The sequence below is a fragment of the Accipiter gentilis genome, chromosome 22 (assembly GCF_929443795.1).
Source record: "Accipiter gentilis chromosome 22, bAccGen1.1, whole genome shotgun sequence".
Lineage (NCBI taxonomy): Eukaryota > Metazoa > Chordata > Aves > Accipitriformes > Accipitridae > Astur > Astur gentilis.
Genome location: NC_064901.1, coordinates 15,129,195 through 15,152,750, shown reverse-complemented (window position 1 = coordinate 15,152,750; position 23,556 = coordinate 15,129,195). Strand labels below are relative to the sequence as shown.

The following is a 23,556-nucleotide window of genomic DNA, read 5'->3' as shown; positions in this document are numbered from 1 at the left end:
CCCCACTGTCATAGACTGAACTAGCTTCTCCTCTGCTCCCACCAAAGTAGGTGAAAAGCCTTTTGCCTACATTTCTCAACACTAGTGGCCATCTCCATCTGCCTCATCTGACTCCTAAACCACGTTTAAGACGATTAAAAATATCTTTTTTTCATTGCATTTTCTTCTTCTTCATTTGCTTTAGTAGGTAGCTATAACTGCTACAAAGTTAACAGAAGAAAAGACACACCTATCCTGTTTGTATTTTATTTGTGTCAGGCCTTATTCCCTCCATCTCAGAGTGATTTCAGTACATGTTCTGTCTGATTACATTTCATTGCCTCTTCTTTGTCCCCAGCAAATATTACCATCTCATCAAAGGAATTAGATCTCTTTATATTATGAGGCTACAATCTTCCATTATGTTTCAACACATAACATTTGGATGCCATTTCCAAACTTCATTACTGTACTTGCTATTCTCCAGATTATTAAGGCAAAATTTAGAAAGTGTTAACCACAGATAGTAGTACTTGGTGTATGTTTCTTCTCCACAGCTTACTCACTTGGTCTGAGATTGTTTTATTTTCTGTGGTTTATTTGCTTCCCTTTTTTATGAATGAAAACCTCACCTGGTGTTATCTTTAAAACAGGATAGCTATCCAACAGCTACAGAGTCCACATAACTACCTTCAATGTTTTACAGGGAGCTATAGATCTGGTCTCACTTATGCTCTGAAATCCTCATGACTGCAACTAGTTACATTATTTCTATTTTTAATATATTTTCTCAATGACTGGTAGAGTTACAGCCAAACATCTGTACAATTTGAAGGAACTGCTTCACTAAAATTATAACAAATTTGAGGTGAAGAATCATGGCAGTTGGCCTTAGCAAGTCACATAAATGTAAAACTTCATCCCCACTCCCCTTGGGTCTCTCCCAGACCTTCCCCACGCCAGCAAGTACCATGGTTACTTCACCATCGCAATTTTGGAATGTTTATTCAGGGCTTATTCATATGATAGTAAGCAGAGCAAAACAAAACAGCTGGTCTGTAACCAAGGACACAATAAAAGTTATGTCTGGCATTAGTCTGAATGAGAGAAGGTTTTTTTGTTTTGTTTTTTAAGAATGAGTCACCATATGCATTTGAAACACTTCACCTGAAGCAGGAAAATTGCTGAACAACAGCTCACATGGCATGGCTTGAAAGCTCCAGCTCGTATCTCAATCCTAAGACCAGTTGTTCTCTGAGTACCCAGCCCCTGAGCTGGAAGTCAGGGATGGGGAGCAGAATGAAGCCCCCACAATCCAAGGGGAAATGGTTAGTGACCTGCTGCACCACTTACACACGCACAAGTCTATGGGGCTGGATGGGATCCACCCAAGGGTGCTGAGGGAGCTGGTGGAAGTGCTCACCAAGCCGCTTTCAGCCATTTATCAGCAGTCCTGGCTAACCAGGGAGGTCCCAGTTGACTGGGAGTTAGCCAATGTGACGCCCACCTACAGGAAGGGCTGGAAGGAGGATCCGGGGAACTGCAGGCCTGTCAGCCTGACCTGGTGCCAGGGAAGGTTATGGAGCAGATCATCCTGAGTGCCATCACACGGCACGTACAGGGCAACCAGGGGATCAGGCCCAGTCAGCAGGGGTTTGTGAAAGGCAGGTCCTGCTTGACTGACCTGATCTCCTTCTGTGACAAGGTGACCCACCTAGTGGATGAGGGAAAGGCTGTGGATGTTGTTTGCCTGGACTTCAGCAAAGCCTTTGACACCATTTCCCACAGCATTTTCCTGGAGAAACTGGCTGCTCACGGCTGGAGCGTGTCCAGAGAAGGGCAACGAAGCTGGTGGAGGGTCTAGAGCACAAGACCTGTGAGACCGGCTGAGGGAACTGGGGTTGTTCAGCCTGGAGAAGAGGAGGCTGAGGGGAGACCTGATCGCTCTCTGCAACTACCTGAAAGGAGCCTGTAGCGAGGTGGGGGTCAGTCTCTTCTCCCAAGTAACAAGTGACAGGACGAGAGGAAATGGCCTCGAGTTGTGCCAGGGAAGGTTTAGATTGGATATTAGGAAAAAATTCTTCACCGAAAGGGTTGTCAAGCATTGGAACAGGCTGCCCAGGGGAGTGGTGGAGTCGTCGTCCCTGGAGGTATTTAAAAGACACGTAGATGTGGCACTTAGGGACATGGTTTAGTGGTGGACTTTGCAGTGCTAGGTTAATGGTTGTACTCAATGACCTTAAAGGTCCTTTCCAACCTAAATGATTCTATGATTCTAAATGCTCTTTCTTGAAAATACCACAGGAAAACACTGATTTGTTATAAAATAACACTTCTATGTGCACTTTCTATGTGAGAATTTCGAAACACCTTATAGACATTAACACAATACTTTGAGTCTCACAAATCCCTTGAAAACTATAAAATAAACCAGGCCCATAGAAGCTGCCATACCAGATCTGGCCAGTGTCTCACTTAATCCAGCACCCTGTCTCCAACAGACAAGAATAAAATGTTAAATATAGCATGTCAACAAATTAAACCCTACCATGCTGTCCACCAAAGACAGCTGAGCACACATGAAAACAGTAACCTTCAAGCCTGCTGACTCCAGTTCAGGAAAGGATAATTATACATATAGGGGTAACTGAGGAGTCTGACAGTTTCTAGTGCAGCCCTGTTGGTTTTGGCCCAAACTCAAAGGGTCTGCACGTTTATGTATGGATTTCAGGAAAACAAATGTCATGGTTAACTACTTACAAGAGTGCTTAGGGAGAACCAAGTATCAGTATCCATAAAGATAATAGCAAATTCTCTTCATGAACCCATTTGTGCGAAACAATTAACTTCTCCTGCATTCTCCCAAGCTCTTATGCCACCATGCCGCTGTGGAAGTCATGCAGCTCAGTCCCACTTCAGCAGTTAAAAGACTACTACTGTTATTCATGCTTGTGGGTCTTGGTGGCATAATGAATTAAAATGAAGACTGGAAACTTCCTTCTGCCCTGCCCCAGTGGCATTGCTTCTGTCCTGGAGGAAACAAAAAACAGAACACTGGCTTCTAGAAGGGGGCAAAAGAGGAAAGTTCATCTGTTTGTTCAGAAATCTGTTCCTACCCAAGCAATAAAGCAAACCTGATTGATTTTAAGGCAGGCAGGATGTCCCAGAAATTACATTATTTGCTGAATTGGCTGCTGTCTTATTCATCCTCACCAGACATACAGAGGGTGGGGTAGAAAAAGGGATAGTTGGCTGAAAAAAACATCTGCTGGACAAAGAAAATGAAGGAATCTTTTACTTAATATATTAAAAAAATCCTGTGTAGGAATTCTATGCTTAATTTCCCTATGTTTGTTGCACACTTGTTCTGCCACCTGCCTACCCTGGCGTTCCCCAAAATTTCAGGTACAGAGACTATGTCCCCGAGCTTTCCCAGAAATGAATACTGCATGACTAAGAACAAGCATCTAGCAGCCCAGTGGCCTGTCCTGTCCAGAAGATACTATGGTTCTGGAAAACTGCTTGCTTGAATCCTCCTTAAGGATTACATTATCACTTCACATTTTGAAGAATACCACCCATGGGCTTCATGGCCCAGTGCATCTCAAGAGGTGCTTTCTGTCTTGATGGGTAGGATTTCCCAGCGAGGATTAGCATGGTGGCTCTACTACCATGGAAGTTAGATGTAAGGGAAGATCCCTCAGACTGTCACTACTGCCCCAGCTCCTCCAGGGAAAGAAAAGAAAGTAGAGCGAGGAGGAACATCTTCAGGAGGTCAAATGAAGAAAGACTGAATTCTAGCTTTTGAAAGAAAAAATTGCGTCTGCTGTGCAACTCAGAACAAAACACAGGTTATTCCTTGAACAGTAATGATTCTGCAGGGTTGCAGATTGTGAAAAGCAGGGAAAACTTGTTTTTGTACCACTTTTCACCCAAATCTCCAGAACAACTGTGTGCTTTTATTAATTTCCTGGGGCAGAATTTCACTTTAAAACCAAGACTACACAGATAATCACAGGCTTTTCTTTTTTTTTTTAAACACAGTAATATGAGAATTTGTAAAAGTGATTACTGACTTGGGAACTTTTGGACCTCCAAGTTAAGCTTCCTTAAAAAGTGCTGATTTTCAAAGCATTGATATCCAACACCTCCTGGCAGAACCACCTTACGATGACTGAAATTGCATCTCAAGAACTGAGGCACCTTTATTCACAATTCGTTTCTGAAAGTGGGTATAAAGCAACTATAAAAGAACATATGTGTGTAAAATGATAGTAATTGAATTGATACAATGCTGCTACAGGTAGGGTAATTCTAGATGCCTTCCTCTAACTGGAAAGTGCATGTCTAGCTGAAAGATTTCTATGACTTTAAGAAAAGAGAATTTATCTAAAAAAAAGGACACAGATACCAGCAACAGGAAAATACTTACAGGACATCATGGACATATCCCATTTCATTCATGGACTTCACAGACATATCACTATTTATATCACACTTCTGTTTCAAATTACTTTGCTTTTAATACTATATACTAACATTTACTTTAAGGTTGTTTTTCCTCACTGTAGTTACAGTTCTTCTGCTTAACTAAAACAGAATGAGCCCATGGCTTTACATGCAAGCAAGGTGGTGCATCTGATAAACCCAGTTAGGAACAGAGTAAAATTCTGCTTTTTTTAAAGCATATCATAATATATTTTTTATAATGGAATTTTAAAGGGTTAAACCCAATATTTCATACACTTGCGATCTATTACTTCTCAAACAAAATCAGGAAAAAACTACATTTAATATCCAAATGTTCTTTAGGAAAACTGCTCCCTCTTTCCACCACCAGAGGAACGTTCTTTCGTTTTTAGCCAACTTTGTGCATCATGAAGTAGCACAGAGCCCAGTTTCTGCCCTTTTCCCTTTGCCAACTCCACCTCTCATGTACCTCCAAAGCGATCCAGGAAATTTGTGAACAGCTTTGTATTTTGCACACACATGTAGAAAAGGAGAACTGGTTACAGACCAGAATAAGAAGCAGAACATAGAGAACTTCTAAGAGCAGCAGCAGTAAGAGCATGTTTCTATACAGGTGTGCATGGTCTTTAGAAGAGAGTCCAGAAGATGCCTTTTCTACCTGCATTTCACACACTTAACCTGCTACCTGAGAGTCCAGAGGACTACCGCTGCTTCACCGTGCCCACTACTCACAGGAACAGAAGTGCAATCATTATAATTTTACTTGTAATGAGCAGATTAAACCAGGATGGCTTCCTCTCCTTTGGCTCTAAAGACTGCAATCTAAAAGCGAGAAACCTTGTGTTGGGGCAGTAAAACCAGGAGCACCAATTTGAACGCACATGGGTAATAATGCTATAAGAGGAAGATGGTACAAATTTTGGATAGCAATTTTTCTGACAGCTCTCTAATGGGCAGAAAATCAATAACATTAGGACTGAGGGTCACAGCCTTTGGAAGGAGTTACATCAATGCAAAAACAGAATAGACAAAGCCAAATGAGATTATAACCACAGATATCCCAAGGGACAGATGAAATCATGGGTTATGATGTTCTTAAAAACAAAACAAAGTTATCCCCTCAATCAAACTCCAAATGTCTTGCCTCCTAGTTTTTCACAGTTTTTTTAAATTAAGAGGTGAAGATTGCAGTCAAAATTGCTACTATATTTCACTCAAAAGCATGAAGTCTCTTAGTGAAAAGGGTAAGCGTTTTCCTTTTTCCAGGCATACTTCTGGAAAATTGGTACCATACTTACTGCTCAAAGTACTGCTCAAAGTGCAGGCAGCAAGCTTCCACTTGCAAGCAGTAGCTGCAGAAGATAGAGTGCTCCCTGTCCTAACAGTCACAGCTGAAATTTGGCACAAAGAGTGGGAAGGATGACAGCAAAACAATCATGGCATTGAAAGGACTAGCCTCCTACTCCTGCCCCAAAATCCCTGCGCAGGGCAGCACTTTAAGGATTACCCTTCATCTCCACAACATGAAATGCACTAAAAGCTCAAGGAACGTGTATGTCTGTGCCAACAGGCCAATGCTAGGTCCTGTGACTCAGATAAGCCCATCCTAACATAGGGAGGCACTGGAGGACTGGCCATCCCTGAAAAGCAAAGCACACTCACTGCTCCCCCCCCCCCCCCCCCCCCCCAAAAAAAAAGCAATTGGCTGTGAAGTGCCAGCTTCTCAACACATGTGGCATAACCACAGAGGCTGAAGGACACAGTTAGCCCATCCGACCGACCACTGCTGGTATAGCTTTATTTAAATTCTCTTCACTGTTAAGTTCTCACCTGTCTTGTCGGCAAGTCATGATATTGTAGTATGAGCCTGGTGTTGACGCTGTGACTCCATGTGTTGCCAAGGGCTGCTGTCACACAACCAGATTCCCTCTTCCCACTTCCAGAAGCTCCTGAAGATAAATATGAAACTGCATCAGGACTGTGCCACAGAGAAAGGTTCGTCATGGAAACTCTAATCAGTCATCTCAGATCATTCCCTAAGCTAGGTAATCACAATTGGAACTTAATAGATGGCACTATCACATGAATTTCCCACCTTTCTGATTTATTTATACAACTGCAGTGTGAGTTCTTCATCTCACCTTCTGATACCTAGACAAAGTGCCAAGAATTAAGGATATGTTGAAAGCAGTACCTATCTTCTCGGAGAGACCGGTACATTTTCTAAATATCTGGAGGTGCACCATACATGGGGGACACTTGCCTTTTCCTCTTTAGATGTTCTATCCCCAAACAAACCAGCTTTCTATGGGCACAGAGGAGAGGAAAGCAGGCCAGCAGAGTGACAGCATGTAATGACATAAACAAAAAGGGAAGCTAAAGGAGCAGAATCAAAATACTGCTTCATGCCGTCAGGCATTCTACACATTTTGTAAGATGTGCAAAAGAAGGGAGCCCCTTAGCTGTAAATACCATTCTGGTGTCTCTGAAATCACATGAATTTTATATAACCCTGAAGGAAAATGCACTTTGCTGCAACCAGCAATGACAACATAAGGAAGTATTTCCAATAATGCCACATGATCCAGCTTGCTGAACTGCCATTGCACCTGAGCTTTCTCATATTGAAACCAGAGACCCATACATACACACATATACATACACAGGCAGGTAGGTGCCCGGGAACTTCATCTTTGCTTACCACAAGTTCTGTGTAAGATGAACAGATAGATGAGTGACTTGTTTGTACTTCAAAAGACACTTCAAGAACAGAGAAAGCCGGACAAACCAAGGAAATTCAGAAACAAAATCCCAATTGTTATGGCAGTAGAAATGATCATGTGCAAGCTGAAAATTGAACTGTTTGAGGTAGACAGTCCATTTGGTTAAAAGCTATGACTGAATGAGAGAAAGTTAGATTTAAAGTCAGGAAACTTCCTGTCATCTATCAGGCAACGAAACTGCTTCCCCAGAACAGTCATGAAAATCTTGTCAACTAAGTCAATTAAAGTTAGACCAGACACTTACTCTGCAATACAAAGGTCAGGGCAGCCTTATGTTTTTGTCAAAATGATCAGTAAGGCAACAGTTAACGTTGAAACTTAAATTATAAGTACTAGGTTTTGGAAGCAATACTGTACTGAGATGACAAACTCATCTCATGGCCCAGCGGAGCTTCTGGAAGATTCAGGTTTAAAACCCTTCGTTGCTTTTACATTTGCAAGGTTGTGGGTTTTTTTAGTGCTCCCCCCCCCCCCCCCCAACTATTCAGAGCAGAAACATAATTTCTTCATTCACTAAAGCTTTTATTTTGGAAAAATATCCAGTAAAGGGTAAGACCAAAAGTGTTGTCATGCAGCAATAATCATTATTTGTATCACTGCTGGTAGCCTGCAAGCAATGAGGAGGACACTGCATTAGACTGCATTAGGCAGAGGAGAGCAGCAGGCTGGAGAGAAGGGCCTGGAATGATCGCAGTGTGCTACAGGACTCAGCCGAACACCTCAAACCTCCCCTGCTAAGTAATACAAGGTTCAATTAACATCAACTGGATTTGGATTAGGTCTTTAAATGTTTAAGGTCTACAAAAGAAATGAGTGAAGCACCTGGTTCAAGCCAATAGTTTGACAAGAGTCTGGTCTCTGTACTTGTCTGAATCACCTCCCACATCACGGGAACTCACTGCGACATGCACAATACTTGTTTCTCCAGAACAACATCTGTTCTCGTCTGCAAACAGGCTACAGTTGTGCAATCCAGCAAGAATGGCTGCTTTTCTTTTCTCAAAACAAAGGTATTAATAACTTGATAAGCATCAAACTTCCACCTGAATAAGGAGCACCTAACTGGAAGTTTCCATACTCGGAATGCTATTCTGCTAATTATTCTAACCCATCTCTATTGGGAAGGTGGATGTGCTGACAATAATAATTTCTCTTCATCTTTGCTTTGGATTTAATTTGCCAGCTGGAGGAGAGAACAGGTTCAGGTGTTAAAGCAGGGTGCTGGGAGGTGTGTAATCCATTCCCTTAAAATCACTTAAAACAAGTTACTTAATTAAGTTCATTAAGTTCTACAAACTTTTGTTTTTGTGCTAACACCACAAAAGTAAAATGCCGTTACTGTATGAACAGGCTAAGGGAGAATGAAAGACAGCAAAGCAGTTTTAAAATTTTGCAGTTCTCTCTTTGTCATGTGGAATAAGCTGCAAGTTCCTCCTGTATTCAACATTGTCCTTCTTTCCCACCTGCTAGAAATGGGTAGGAATCACAAAATTCAAGTGAAGCAGCTAAGTGTAAGTTCTGGTGGGTGTGGAGGTGTTCCCCTCACAGCTGGTGTAACTGCATCCCTGCATGCAGCTGGAAGCCACTGCTCCACACCATTGAGAAACAATTCACCCACCGCTGCTTGGGGACCTCTGACTACAGACAAAAAGCCCGGACATTCCAGAATTAGCTACTGTTGTCATAAAACAGCTGCAAAATCGACATCCAAACTTCCCTCAAATTATGTGTCTCTGCTATTAGCTAACAGAAGGCGTAACACCTTGCTGTTGCAATCCTGAGCCAGGCATTTAAGCAGTTAACTGTCTGCAGCCTGCTGATATTACAGAGATATCACTCCATAGCAATTCCTTATTCTGCATTCCTTCCAGGCCTAAAACCTCTCCCAAAGTGAACAAAAGTGATAGAGGTGTAAGGCTTATGGCAGAACAAGCAAGCTAATTGCTGCCATTTATTTTACTTTATTATACAGGAGAAAGCCCACTGTACCATACAGTGTCAGCCCCTGTCTGAAGAGGGCTGTCTGTGTGACCCGCTTCCAGGCAAATCCTCTTCTGTGAAGTTATTCAAATTTATGACTGTGGTACAAAGTGGTTAGTAAGCCTGGAGCAAATTTACAGCAAAGACTTTTTACAGGGTGGAAAGGAATGCCTCACAGGAAAGGCTTCCATTTTATAAGGGATCCTCCTGTAAGCTGATGCATTAGGCAGACAAAAAAACAAACCGACAAGTGAAATAAACCGAGGAGGAAGCAGCACCAGATTTGCAAAGAAGTTCAAGGGCAGTGACAGCACATGCTTCATTCCTTGTCTTTGCTTTAAACACAAAAAGATAGTAAATGTCTCAGAGGAAAGAAAGAGGATATGTTAAGAAAGCAGATTTATATTCAAACATGGTCTTAAAAAAACCTCAGACTTATCTTTTCTGTTATTTCAATCACTACTTAGTCATTAATGAACTGGACAAAGTAAGTGCATAAATAGTATTGTTCAAAGAAAGAGTGATATTTTTCAGCACACATTGCCTTGTTCTTCCAAACCCTGATAGTTTCATACTTAGAGATGGGAGTATCAGACCAACCTTGGCCCAAGAAGAAAACAGGCTCATAAGAGACTTTGGTTTCTGCTCAGAGGTCCCCAAACTGTCCAACCTGAATCACTTCAGAGTGGTATGGGGCAAAAGCTCCCAGTTGTGACACAAAGGTGCTTATTCATGCTGTGGGGTGGATGTTTCCAGAGAGCCAGCGACGTGCAATCAGCTGACAGGCAGCAGTTCCCAACTCTCCAGCCTGCTTAGAGCACAGCTCTTACTCCAGTCACTGCTAGCATGATGGTTTCTGCTCAGGACATGGGTGATACAGGGAGCACAGGGACTAAGGAGAGTAAGAAAACGTGGCTGACAGACAGATGAGAGAAAGGTGGCAGATCTCAGTTTATGGATGCTGTATGTGGGAAAAGGGAGTGGGTATCCAGAAGCACAGAGATGGTATCCTAGCATGGGGAGGTGAAGATGCATGCTAGAAGGGTGGGAGAAGACCTCTGAACAACCCCTACTTTATATATTCAGATCCAGCTTAAGTAAAATGAATTGGTGATTTCAATTCCTGTAAACACTCCTTCCTTCCCCACACAAAAAGAACTAGCATTAAACTGATCTTCAAAGGGCACATCAGCAGACAGGCCAAGGACTGCATGAGGTACCTTTTCTACCGTCTCCTGTGAAATTAAGCTCTTCAGGGCACTGGCAGAGACACCAGAATAAACCATATCTGTTCTGGATCACAAGCATAAAGGAGGAACTGGCTGCTTCACTCTCACTGAACAGCTGTCACAAGTGAAAATAAAGGTTCTTGTGGTCTGAGTCAAATGCAAAGTAAATGCCTCTCCACAACCAGGGGAAAAAAAACCCAAAGAAGAAAGGGTGATTCTTCAACTGAGGCCTGCAGTGCTGCTTCCAAGCAGAAGAAGAGGCTCAGGCTGGGCTCCACTGCCCTAGAAAGAGTTGCCAGTAGAATTGGGCAACAACACTTAGCCCTACTTACACACAAGGGCTAGATTAACTTTGTTTGTTTCCCCCCATGCAATTACAACAAACCTTCCATAAGTACCTTCCTTATCACTGAGATGAATGCCACATATAGGCAAGATAGGGAAAGTAGGTTTATTCCATCTTCCATTTTTCACTGGAGGAAACAGTAGGATTAAAGCTATTCAGCTCAATACTCATTCTGGGATTACTCTGTTATATCCAAGCAGAGAATTACAAGTACAGACATGATCTCAAAGACCTTCTCATCTTCTACTTATAAGAAGGTACCATTTTAAACCTTCATGTAACCCATGTCCCAATTGTTGCAAATATGGCTGAAGGGGATTTAATCATAAAGGAACTTCAGTTTCATTAGTGTCTCATCCTAGGAAAATTAGGCTAACTAGACCAGCATCTTGAATCAAATGAAACGGACTTCTTAAAAGAACATTATTAAATGCAAGGAGTCCTTGCAGAATGTGATTATACTCTTGATTAAAAAAAATAACTTGCTCCTTATTGATATAACTGCACAGAGCAATGAATTACACACTTTCCACATTCTCATACAGATTTTTGTCCCTCTAGATGAAAGAGTCATTGCCTGGCAGGTTCAATCCCAACACTGGGCCCCTTTGCAAACTCTATCAATGTGGTAATTCAAAAATCTTTTCTCAACGAATGCAAAAAAGGGATCAATGCACAATATGACAGTGAAATAACAAAATAGAGAAGCAACCAGTCCCCAAATTTTCCAAATCTTAACATCAAATCATCTTGATTAAAGCCTGATTTATCAAAAAGGAGGAAAAAACTCTCCAAAAGTACAGAGAAATATTTATAAAGAATTAAACTACTGAGCTCAACAAAAACGGCACACCATGCAATAAGAATGAAAGTACCTTCCCTCTTGCTCAGGCTGTGCAGCTTTCTGGTTCACTGGCAGACCTCATAAAGATCACTGCTTTTCACCTGCATTGCATTTAGTCTGTATTTTTGGTACAGATCTCTAACAATGACTCCAGAAGGGAGAGAAAAAAGAAAAAGAAAAACAAAAAGAAGAAGAAAAAGGAAAAATAAAAAGGAAAAAGAAAAAAGAAAAAAAAAGAAAAAGAGGAAAAAACCCTCAACCCCCAATCTATTTTTCCATCTTCACCTACTCAGAAAGTACAAGTATAAAAATATCCAATGGTGGAAAACCCCATCACACAGTAAAAAAACAACCCACAGGACAAACTCATCTGTGAAGTAACCACGCATAGCACCCTTCAAACTCCCACGTGCTGACTTCTGCCATTCTCAGCCCTTCTCCACAGCTTTTTCTTTAGGCAAAAGGTGACTGATTCTCTTACCCTACAGTGGTGACCATCTCGCTCTCTGCACTGGTCAGCCAAGGTACATCCCAAATTCTTTCTGTCACATACTCTACCTTCACAAAACTAACAGAAAATGATTGAGGATGAAAAACCCGGTCCTTTACTTTGAAGCCATGGCCCTAGCGGTAGACAGCTACTTAGATCACCATTTGATATCACCCATTTGAGACAAAGCACAGACCAAAATGCACATATACCTACACCTAGGTAATTACCAAACACAAATTACTGATTCGTACAAACAGACACTAAAGCAAATGTTGGTCTCTGTTTGAACTGTACAAATCTGTTTCAGTTAATGGGTTATGCAGGCATATCAACAGCAGAATCTGGTTCATCTTAGGAAGAAATCAAAACTTACTTCCTAGAGTACAGTGTTGCCTTCATACAGTGTTCTATTATTTAGGGAAATATGGCAGGAAAACCAGTTGCTGCCATAAGAAATGAAGCTTGGCCACAAAACTAACCATGTAAAAATTCTAACTTTTAAAATGCTTATTCTCCTCCTTTTATTAAGAGAGGGAATCTGGGGCAATTTTACTCCCCCAAAACACCTAGTTCTAAATCTGTGCAAATCCCCCCACCCTGATTACTCCAGCTTACTTCAAATTTTAATTAAAAATAAATAAAAATATTTTAGCTAGAAACTGGAAATGTTTAGTAATCAATGGTGTGTAATTTAGTTCTTTTTTTTTACTAGTACAGTCATCAAGATATAGTTAGCAAATGAAGCAATTAAATGCAAACCCCTACTAATCTCCAGTTTAAAAAAGCAGTTTCAATGGAAAATTTTTTGACCACCCCTAGTTCTTAGCTATGCTACTGCTACAGCACTGAAGTGCCTACTAGAGATTACACTGAAAAGACTGTTCCAATTCAGTCATCATCAAGAGACTGAAAATTGCCACTTATAGACTCCAGCTGCAAAGTTCTGATGAAGACAGCAGTGAATGTGACAGAAAGGGAATGAGCTCACTTCTCATTTTGGACAACACAGTTTATTTATCTCATATGCTCCGAACAGGTGAGTTTTCACACTTTTTTGTCATTATATTTATGTGTATCTGTTTACACATTCTGGGTGATTTTTACAGTGTTAATCTGATACTAGATCAAGAATAATGTCCTTTCTGCTGTCTTTTCCCCAGCCATTCTTTACTTGTACTGTGACAACTCCTAGAGCGCTAATCTGCAATATGCAAACCACTATACAGAGAGCAAAAAGATAGTTCCTGACCTGAAGACCTTCTTTTCATGAGAACTGCAGTTTAAGAGTCTCTTAGCTGCTGCTGATTATTCCCCACTTACAAGGAATCTTCCCTATGAGATGAGGGAAAATAAACCAAAGAATGTGACAGGCCAGCAAAAGTGTACAGAAATAAGGACTTTCAGTATTCTCTGTGAAACATTAGAAGCTTTTTCAAATAAGTAATATTAACCATTATTCTACCCCCCAAAAAATCAGCTGGGACCTCTATCCAGGTCAAGACATCAGAAGGGTCTTCCAGAAAACTAGGCAGATTCTGGCTTATTTGTAATCCCACGCTAGCATGCCCACTGTTACCAGCATGTTTTGCACCAGAAGACCACATTCCCTGACATTGGTGACTTCATGTCACTTCTGTTTTGAGTTGAGAAAGAGAGAGACAGACAGAGAGAGAAGCACACACATGCTAGTACCGAGACTCCTGTCTGCTGACCTAAAAAAGGAATTGACATTAAGAAATGAGAAAATCCAGCTGGTCTGATTTCTTGCCAATCTACCAGCCATGACCAAAGTGGTCAGGTCTCGGGAGATCTGTGGAGGTGGGAAGACAGCTGGTGGTTTACAGCACCTGAAACAGGGCCCAAATCAGGGATTGTGGAGTTGAGATCCTTGGGAACAGATACTTTCTTTTTGTCGGTGTAAATATTCTGCCTCTGTGGCCTGGCAACACACCACAAAGTGATGAGTTTCTGGCACTCTATTATTGCTGCATTGCTAGTGCAAATGATCAAATGAGTAGTGCTTTGGTGGGAAGGATGGTGAAGACCAAGTAGAAGGCAGTGGTTAAGTCAATTCCTTTCTGTAACCAAGGATAAATTCTTTACCCCTCAGCTCACCCTCCTTCCCTTTTTAATGGCACTTCTTGAGAAATTCCCTCTTTTTCTAAAATCTAGACTTGTACTAATTTACACCACTCTCTTAGTATCCAGAGTTCTTTTCCCACATTGCTCACCACTAAAACTTAAAGCAGCTTCTTCCATCTAACGTCTCCTATGCAGTCACTTCTTCCTGTCTCTCCAAGACTAGAAAATAAAATCCCAAACCATTGACCTAAGGGGGGGAAAAACCTCCCAAACAACCCAGATCTGGAATTTTGCCTGAGTGCACATATAAAGGATGCATAGGTTGAAAAACAAAGCTTGCCCAATCATGGCATCTGGCAATGCTAGGGGCCTGTGAACCAGAAAATGCTTTTAATTATCACCTCACCAATCATGCTACAAGTTATTGCTGTATTTTTTTGGTTACGTTCCCTCAGGGAATTAAACAGATCACGATATTAATCAGAAGGCATGTAGGAGGGAGGGGGCAGAATGCTAGAATTACATGTGTGTAGGTCCCTTAAGGCTTGAATAAAGAACCAAGATTTAGAATCCCGCTGTCAGAGGAACTGAAGCCTTGCATGCCGCAAGCCTCGGCCCTCTGACCTACACAGCCATGGCATTATCGTATCTGATTTTCCCAGGATGGTTAATCTCAGCTGCTAAACTTCATCAGTCTCTGCTAGTGTTTACCCATCATCTGGATTTGCCACTTCCGAACTTTCCAGGCTAGAACCAAATAAGCCATCTGTCACACTCCTCCTTGACAGGGACAAAAATACCAACCCCAACATAACAGTCTGAAGTCTGGAAGCCTAAACGGCTGAATCCCAGAAAGGCAGAACAAAAACTAATACATATGGGGGGAGGAGAGGGAGATGTAGCTCTGAAGCTGCAGTGAGTTTCAGAATGCAGCTCACAGCACTATACTGATGTTAGGTTGCTGTGGTCTGAGACACAGACTGTATTCCCATAGTCTACATTTTTTTTCCATAAAATATGTTCTGGTAAAGAAACAGTATCTTGGCAGCTTAGCCCTCATACCCAGAAAACTGACACGGTACAGGCAAAAGCAGCAGTACTCCAGGCAAGGTAGGAGCCAGTCTGCAAATGAACCTTAAATTACATTTGAGAGTCAGGGCACGGAAGGGTGACGGGAGTAGGAGGGAGAGAGTCGAGTTTCTGTCGCACATTGAGTTCTCCATCGAAGAAGCCAATAAAAGCACCAATTAGTGCTAACATACCCAGGGTGTTTCTGACATGGCTGTCCATTTCCCAGGGAGTTGGCTATTGGTATTGCCTACATGGCAGACGGAAAAGGACAGTAGGTGTATGCAAGCTAGTTTCAAATAAGCACTAAGGTCTGCCTTGGTAAATATATTTTGCAAAGAAGCCACAGAGAACTTTGTGCTGCTACAGCCAGACCATGGCCAGCACCTGGGTTTGCTCACTTAACACTAGCACTGACATTCAGCCTACACCGCGGTGGACCTTTCTCGATATATTGAGCATAAAAAGCCTTACCAAATAACAATTTCTGATCACAGCCTAGTTCCATGGATTTGAACTACTGAATTAAGTTATCTGTCCTTTTCACTCCTGAGCACAGTATTTCAGTAGTGGTCCTCTTTTCAAATAACTTTCAAATTTAGTGAGTAACGATTTCTTGATACAGAGGGTTGAAACATGCAATAATTAAGAGTCCAGGGTGGGGCTGTTAACCACAAGGACTACGTTCAATAATCAATGTTAGATTGTACTTCAAGTTGAGATTTTTTTTGTATGCAAACTGAGCTAACTGCTTTACTTTGCATCATGACTGTAGTAATTTCTTTGAAAATTTAGCCTTCAGTGTTCTTAACACCGGTCCCATAGATTACAGTTACGACAGTTCTCTCTAGGTGTAAATAAAACCAACAATCTTAGAGCTGTAAAGCTTGGATCATGAGCCAGAGTTATCAAAACTGAAATTCCAGGATGAAACAATTCTCTTTCAGCCTACAACATGGAAACAGAGGTCAGCCAAACATTTGGGGGCTAGAGATGACTGTTTGCAAATTACAGCTGTTCACATCTGGAGTTCAGATTTGGCCAAACTCTTAATACTATCCATCACAAAAACTAAACTGAAAGAATGTTTTGGTTGTATGATTAGGAACATAAAAGTTAGGAAACATTAAATGTAAAAAATGCTATGTGCGACTTTAATTCTGCCTATCAAACACAGAACAAGGGACTCAATTGTTTCTCACAACGACTATCATCAGGGTTGACTGTGGCATTTCTTAACTGGTATTTAACCACAAGTCTGCATTTGCCAATACAGGTCTCACTGGCTGTGTCTATTTCTCAGCGCAGAGGGGCCCGTGACACCAGCTGAAGGATGCAACCTCTTCTCTGAAGAAGTGCCTTTTGGCCTGGCCTGGCGAACTCTACACATACACCTAGTAGATGCACCTGAGTGCTTGGAGTACCTTCACAACATATGTTTATTGGGCACTCTCACATTTTTTTTTAATTGCACAGCCAATATACCAATGTATATAAAATGTCTTCCCTCTCATTATAAGATGAATGACAAAACATTTTAGCACGTGCTGACACCACAGTGGCTCACTGTTCAGAACTGACTCATTTACAAAGCTGAAAATACATATATGTTTATGTACTTAGGCACACACACACACATAGAGGCAGTATATAACATGGAGGATGTTAAAACGACTGAGGATTACAGGGCTCTGGCTTCACTCCCTGACTGACACAGACTTTCCAGGAGGTTCTCAGCAAGTCAGTCCCCCTCTTCACGGTGCAGTCACCCATCCTGGAGTGGAGGAGGTATATGCTTTTTTCTTCATCTCATTCTCAAAAAGGAATGACTTACTTTATCTGAAACTAAGCAAATAAATTCAATTTTGGACAACAACCAAGACTGGAAAATTTCATCCCGATAAGCTTTTCTGACTGAAGACAGAGGGTTGGAAGGGAAACAGTTATACAGCCTTAACTATAGGAGGTTCCTTCCGTTCCTGCTATAATGCAAAATATTCCAAGATGTGCCAAGTTTTCACTGTAGTCTGCATCAGACAGCGACAGGACACCGAAGTGCTCTGTGGAGAGCAATGCATAAATCCAAAATGATCTTTTGACTGCAGTGACTCTTCTCTCCTGAGATGTATTAAATTTTTTTAAGTCAGTGAAAAATAAAAAATTGCAAAATATCACTTTTAATCCTCAAACTACAAAATGGTTGAATCCTCTAGAGGCCAGTCGGGGCCAGAAACAACTTTTTTTCCCTTTTTCCCAGATTGGGGGGGGGGGGGGGGAGGGCAAGGGGAAAGGGAGAGAGCAAAGAGTGGTTGGTTTCAAATAGCAACATTGTCCAAAAGGGTGAAAGGGAACAGATGGCCATGGAGAATGCAGCCTCAAAGCCCTAAAGAAAAGGGCTATTTTGACAGATCTTGCTGTTTCCTATTCAAGCATGAACGCTCTGGCATGGAGAGTTAAGACGATACAAGGAACAACCTCTGTTCCCAGCAACTGACTATGGGCAACTGGCCTCTGAAGCTCTCTGAGAAAAACAACATGAGACAGACAGACAAACAGATATGGCAGCAAGCCCAGATCTCAGCCACCAGGAAAGGGGGGAAAAAAAAACCCAAAAGAAAAAAAAAAAAAACAGAAAAGCTAGAAACAGCTGCCTTTTCCTGGCTCCAGCGCAGAGCATTAGAAAGAGCCTGTCCAGCCTTTCTCATCTTCCTTTTCAATGAAACTTCTTGAAGGGGTCACCCTCAAGCTGTTGGTCTTTGCCCTGAGGGGAGGTGAAAAAGAGGACAGAGCAGAGCTCGTCTGGCTCAATGAAACCTGTTTCCTTTAATCACAAAGACCTCCCTCCAGCTAACGAAGAGGAACTCTAAATGTAAAAAAGCATAATTAATGCTGGATTTTTGCATGCAAAAAGGTTGAGAAATTTAAAGTTGTGGCTCCCACAGTATGTCTAATTTGTTTGCATAGTATACAGCAGCGAGCCATTATATCCGAGGGCAGGGAGAATTGCACTCGCTGTGGGAAACACTGCTAATGTGTGTCCTGACTTTTTCTATCATTCCTAATCAAGAGAGTGCATCAACAGCTGTTTCATTCACTGACTCCAGGCATGTACTATCAAATAGAAATTTCAGTTTTGAAGGGCAGTTTTACATCCATACCCCAAATTTAGAAAGAGACCTAAGCCATTAAGTGTAACCACACTTCACTGTTTCCAGAGTCCATAGAGCGAGGGATGAATCTGAGTTTCTGAATTTCTTTCTGATTTATGTACCATTTGCATTTTTTAGGGCAGAGCCTCATGTACTGTTTCCCAGCCAATGCTTGCCTATGGGCAGAAGCACTGCCCGATACCTTCCCTTTGCGCTGTAACCTCAACTCCAGCAATGGTAGTTTCACGCAACAGTTACAGGGAGGAAAAGAGGGGGAAAGTGGTATAAACATTAACTATCTCCACAATCCTTCCCTGAGGCAGGGAAGTTGCTATCATCTCGATTTTAATATCCTCCTTTTTAAAAATCATTGAAGGAAAAAGATAATAAAGAATTGTGGGCACTCACATGCCAGAACTCCAAATGAAGAAATGCAAATGCTACATACTGATCCTATCTGCGCCTTTGTTCCCTCATCTGTGAAACAACGTTTGTTAACTTTAGTCAATAAATAGTAACTGTGCAGAAAAACAGACACCAGCAACAAATCACCTCGACATCCTCAACCTCTAAAGGAATCCAAATTATTATCAAAACCTTGGGTTTCTACAATATGTAAATGGTTTGGGGTTTTTTTGTTATTTTCACAAAGGATAGCCAATGTAGTCATTACTAGCTGTAACTGTTAATTTGTAACTAAATAGATAGGATCTGACTAGTAGAAGTAGTCAAACAATAAATAAAATACCTTATTTTAGGCTAAATCAGATAAAATAAGGTTTTTTTCTTCTTAACCATGAGCTTCCTGCGCTTCCTGAGACTAACTGCTCCAGGCTATACTTATTAAGGGAATCTCAAATGTGGATTATTGGCTAAATATTAATGAGCATTGAACTTGTTGATTCGCCCTTCTTCCCTATGTTTCCTTGAGTAAATTAAACCTACTATACTTACCCTGCAGTTTTCATTCTGTTCTACTTTTAGCGTGCAACTCCTGTTCACTGCCAGTGTAACGAACAGTGTTCACAAACCAATTCTGTCTTTCGTGTTGCAGGACAGGTGGTCCCACAGCATATTCCCACATATTCCAAATATTTTAAGTGTTCCACATCTGTTGTCTAAAACATTTTTAGTTCACTGCAAGAACTGTAGGAGATGAAAACAAGAAGTTATATATAATGTAGTAACTGACCTTTTATGCCACACAAGCTCTCTGTCATTTCAACGAGATGATAAATTTCAAAAAAGAGCTCAACCTTCATTCGTTATACTACATAGCTATTAAAAATTCTAGCAGAGAAGATAACTTGAGAATTAACTTATGACAGCTGTAATAGCCCAGATGATAAACCTGAGTGTGGATGTGCTTTTTTTTTTTTTTTTTTTTTTTTTACGGTATCTGCTGATCTACAGGAAATTTTTGAAAATTAAAGAATTAAGGTTTCTGACCATACAAACCACTCTATCTGCTTAAAAAAAAAAACCCAAAACACCTCCTAAGTACATATGAACAATCTGGGTGGGATTTTTGTAAGTGCTCAGTGTTGGCCTACAGCAGATAGGGAAACACTCAGTGTCTTCCCCCGCCCCCAACCCAAGAATGAACCTGATCAGATGTACTTTAAAAACATATGACTGCAAGTAATTCTTCTCACTGATCAAACAGAGCCACTGGTCAAGATTTGAGGCCAGGAAATTAAAAGCGCTAATTGCATCTCAATTACTAAGCTACTCTTAGGAGGCAGAAAATGACTGCCTGGGCTGTAATTGGGATAGGTGGTGGGGGTTAGCATTTCTGCTCTCGCTGAAAGTGGTGTGAGATGGCAGCAGCTACCAGCAGCTGGGAATCTGGTTTGCATCTCGGTGCAGAAGCTGGCATGTCTCGCTTTACCAGCACTGCGGCTCCACCGGGGACTGGCTTGTTATGGACTGTAACAGGAGACTGTCCCCTGCTGCATGACCAATGTCATTTCCAACAACACAATGGCATTCCTTCAAGCACTTTGCCAGCATGACAACACACTTCAGCTAGGAGAGCTGATGCCTCATCAGATGAGATATTAGCAGTACATGACCTCCATAGCTGTACAGCTATGCAATATAAACAAATGCACAGTCCTTTGTTGTTGTTGTTTTGTTTATTTTTTAAATGAAAAAGAAACCTTCTGTTCTGAGCTACAGAGAAATGTTACACGGGATCTCTGTGTGACAGACCCAAGACTATGCCTCAGGGAAAATGATGCCACTGTATGACCGTGTTCAAACAAAGCACTGCTAAAACTTGCAGCAAATGTCTTGGTACTTCCCGTGGGGCCAAAACTGAAACTTAGGCATTTAAGCAAACTTGCCTCAATTAATTTTGGGAGACAACTACCTTTGTCCAGCCCTAAAACAATGCAGACTGCAAGGCACAGTATCTCATCAGCGTGTAATGGCAACATGATGCTGGATATGAATGAGGATGTAGACATCTTCACCGAAAACACAGTTGCGTATGTGATGGAACAGAACCATGAAGAAGAGGATTTTAACTTTCTTTTTAATAGCACAAACCTCATTCCTCTTACCATAAACTCCAAGAGGCCTCTGACACCCTTGTACTACAGCAAGAAGTGGAGAGACAAGAGGGAGGAAAGAGGGACAGCCATGCTGAAGTACATCAGTGGTTGCCATAGTGGGAGCCTGACCCATGAGAACTGCGGGAGTTTCACTTGACCTGCAAATCCTACCTTTCTAAAAACAATTCAGAAGCATAGATATAAGCATGCTTAACTCTGCAAAGCAAGAGACTGCCAAAGGCTGAAAGATCACTGAAAAGTTAGAATAAAAATTACTTGCAATTATGTACAAAGATTAATTTTTCATTTTTCTTGTGGGAAGAATTTCACCAACCAAGAGGATAATTTCAGAAGAAAATTCTGCATGCCGAAAGGAACTCATACAGTGGATTTCAGTGAAATGCTTGCTAAGCAAGGCCTTGTACTTGTGAATACACTTTCTAAACTTTTAAACTATTCTGAATTCTTCTAAAGAAAAAAAATAATTAACTAAAGGTTAATATATTTTCACTGGTATTACAGGAGAGAAAGTACTCTTTTGGACCTTGTTTTCTCCAGCATCTGGAAAGGCCTGGACTATATTCCAACATGCACACACAAAGCATCCCCCTGTGCCAGGGGGTGACCTTACGCAAACAGAAAAGATTCAGAGGCACATGCTAGCCCTTCAACTGCACTATTCTCTCTCCAGTCCATAAAAAAAAAAATAATTCTGGGGACCTCTCTAGACTGTAACTGCTTCAGGCAGTCTAACGAACACTTGGGCAGAAAGCACTCATGTGCAATTACATGAATACTGTAAATGCAGGATATTCTCTAACGAACAGCACAGTGCTTCACAGGTAAGCTCAAGCTGGCTTCAGAGCAAAGGAAATTTGCCTGGCACCGATAAGTCATTTCTGATACCTGAGAGATCAGCTGGGTTCCCTCGCAAACTTTTGGATTGCATCACCTTCTGGCTAGGGTCATTAGCTCTTCATTGTTCAACCAGTTATGTTTTCACTCCCACGGCAAACTCTGCTGAAAAGCCCAATGGCGCCGAGAGCAGCAGCGGTTACTAAGCAAGGGAATGTCTTTCCTCAGAAAACTGGGGTCGATCCTGTTTCTTTGCATGATGCTGCGACAGTGATGTTATCTCATAAGAGATAAAAGAAAATATTTTTAAGTCACTGATGATCCCATAGCAACATCAAGAGTGTTAAACTGGAATCTGAACAGCGGGGGGAGGTGGAGAAGGAACTGGGCAGGGTTTGCCTCTCAGATGTGCTCTGCAGTCCTGGCAATCTCCAAAACTTGCCAAAGAAACTATATGAGAAAATATCCAAGCTGTACAAATATACTTCAAAACATCACACGCTGCCATTACTCAACCACACCTTGCAATATTTGGTATTTTTAAAACTTCAATTTCTGGAGTCAAGTGATTATGGAAAAACCCTATGGCTTCCTATGCAGCCTTCTCCTCTCTCCTGCACCCAGCATATACCCATTTCTCTGTCACGACAAGTTTGAGAGTGGCTTGAAAACAGTCATGATTGCATCCCCAAAGTTTAGGAGTCAAGACGCAAATAGAAAGGTCTCCCAAATAGATTCTTTTAAAACACAATTTTCTGAGCCTAATGGGGAAGGCCAATCCTAATATTCAAGTCTGGCAATATCGATGCAGTTACAGCAACTTCAGGTACTAGATTTGTGAAACTTATTTTGCTAGTTCAATTTAAAATATATGATGCGAACGTTGCATGAATTATCATTTGACTATAAGTAGTCATCTGAGGTTGCTAAGTATTTTGAATCTGTCTAGCTGCAGCACAACAGATACACAAATTCTCTTTATCTGCAATGAATCCTGTAAATCTTGTGTTTTCTGTATGTTTCAGCTGAGACCGTGTAAGGCTGCAGATAACTCCAGGCAGAGCACTCTGTGCTTGTGTCTTATTCTCCATGATTGAAACTTACAGGACTTTTTAAATGTATTCTTGTATTGTAGAAGTAAAACAATAAAAAAACTGTAAAAATAGCCAAGACATGAATTCTCCAGCCTCTGCAACTCTAGTATGAGCTGCCAACGCTCTTACAATTTTAATTTCCATACGGTTTCTCAAAATTGAAGGCAGACATCATCTCGTATAGTAACTTTACTAAGTTCTTTCCTGACATTATCTCTGGAAGGACAAATGGCATCTAGAAATATTAAGGATAATTTCTCCCATTTTTTTAGCATACAAGCAGATTGTTATTCATATAAGATGGCTTGGTCTGGGGTCTACAGCACCTTCAACCAACTTAGTCTGACACTCTGTCCCTTCACCCAGGTCTTTAAGGAAAACGTTAAACAGCGTTGGACCCAGGAGTGACCACCGAGGAAGGCCACCAGCTGCCAGGTGGAGTTTGAATGACTGACAGCTACTCTCTGAAGTCAGAGGTCCTGCTAATTTTCCACTACCTTGTAGTTCATCCTTCCAGTCTACTTCTCTCTAATTTCACTACAAGGACGCTACAGCACAACATGTCAAAAAGACTTGCTAAATGGAAGATAAAACCACATCAGCTGCTCTGCCCACATCCACCAGGC

General features: G+C 41.4%; 1 protein-coding gene across 5 annotated transcripts in view; it reads right to left on the bottom strand.

Annotated features, from left to right (window-relative positions):
* Positions 1–23,556, bottom strand: part of RAD51B (RAD51 paralog B) — a 416,518-nt gene that overhangs the window by 158,444 nt on the left and 234,518 nt on the right. For 4 of the 5 annotated variants that reach the window (XM_049825319.1, XM_049825322.1, XM_049825318.1 and 1 more), the window contains exon 9: positions 6,280–6,398. In XM_049825319.1, coding sequence (XP_049681276.1) covers positions 6,280–6,398 — 119 coding nt within the window. The remainder of the gene's footprint in view (positions 1–6,279; positions 6,399–23,556) is intronic. The other variant, XM_049825320.1, reaches the window with a different exon arrangement.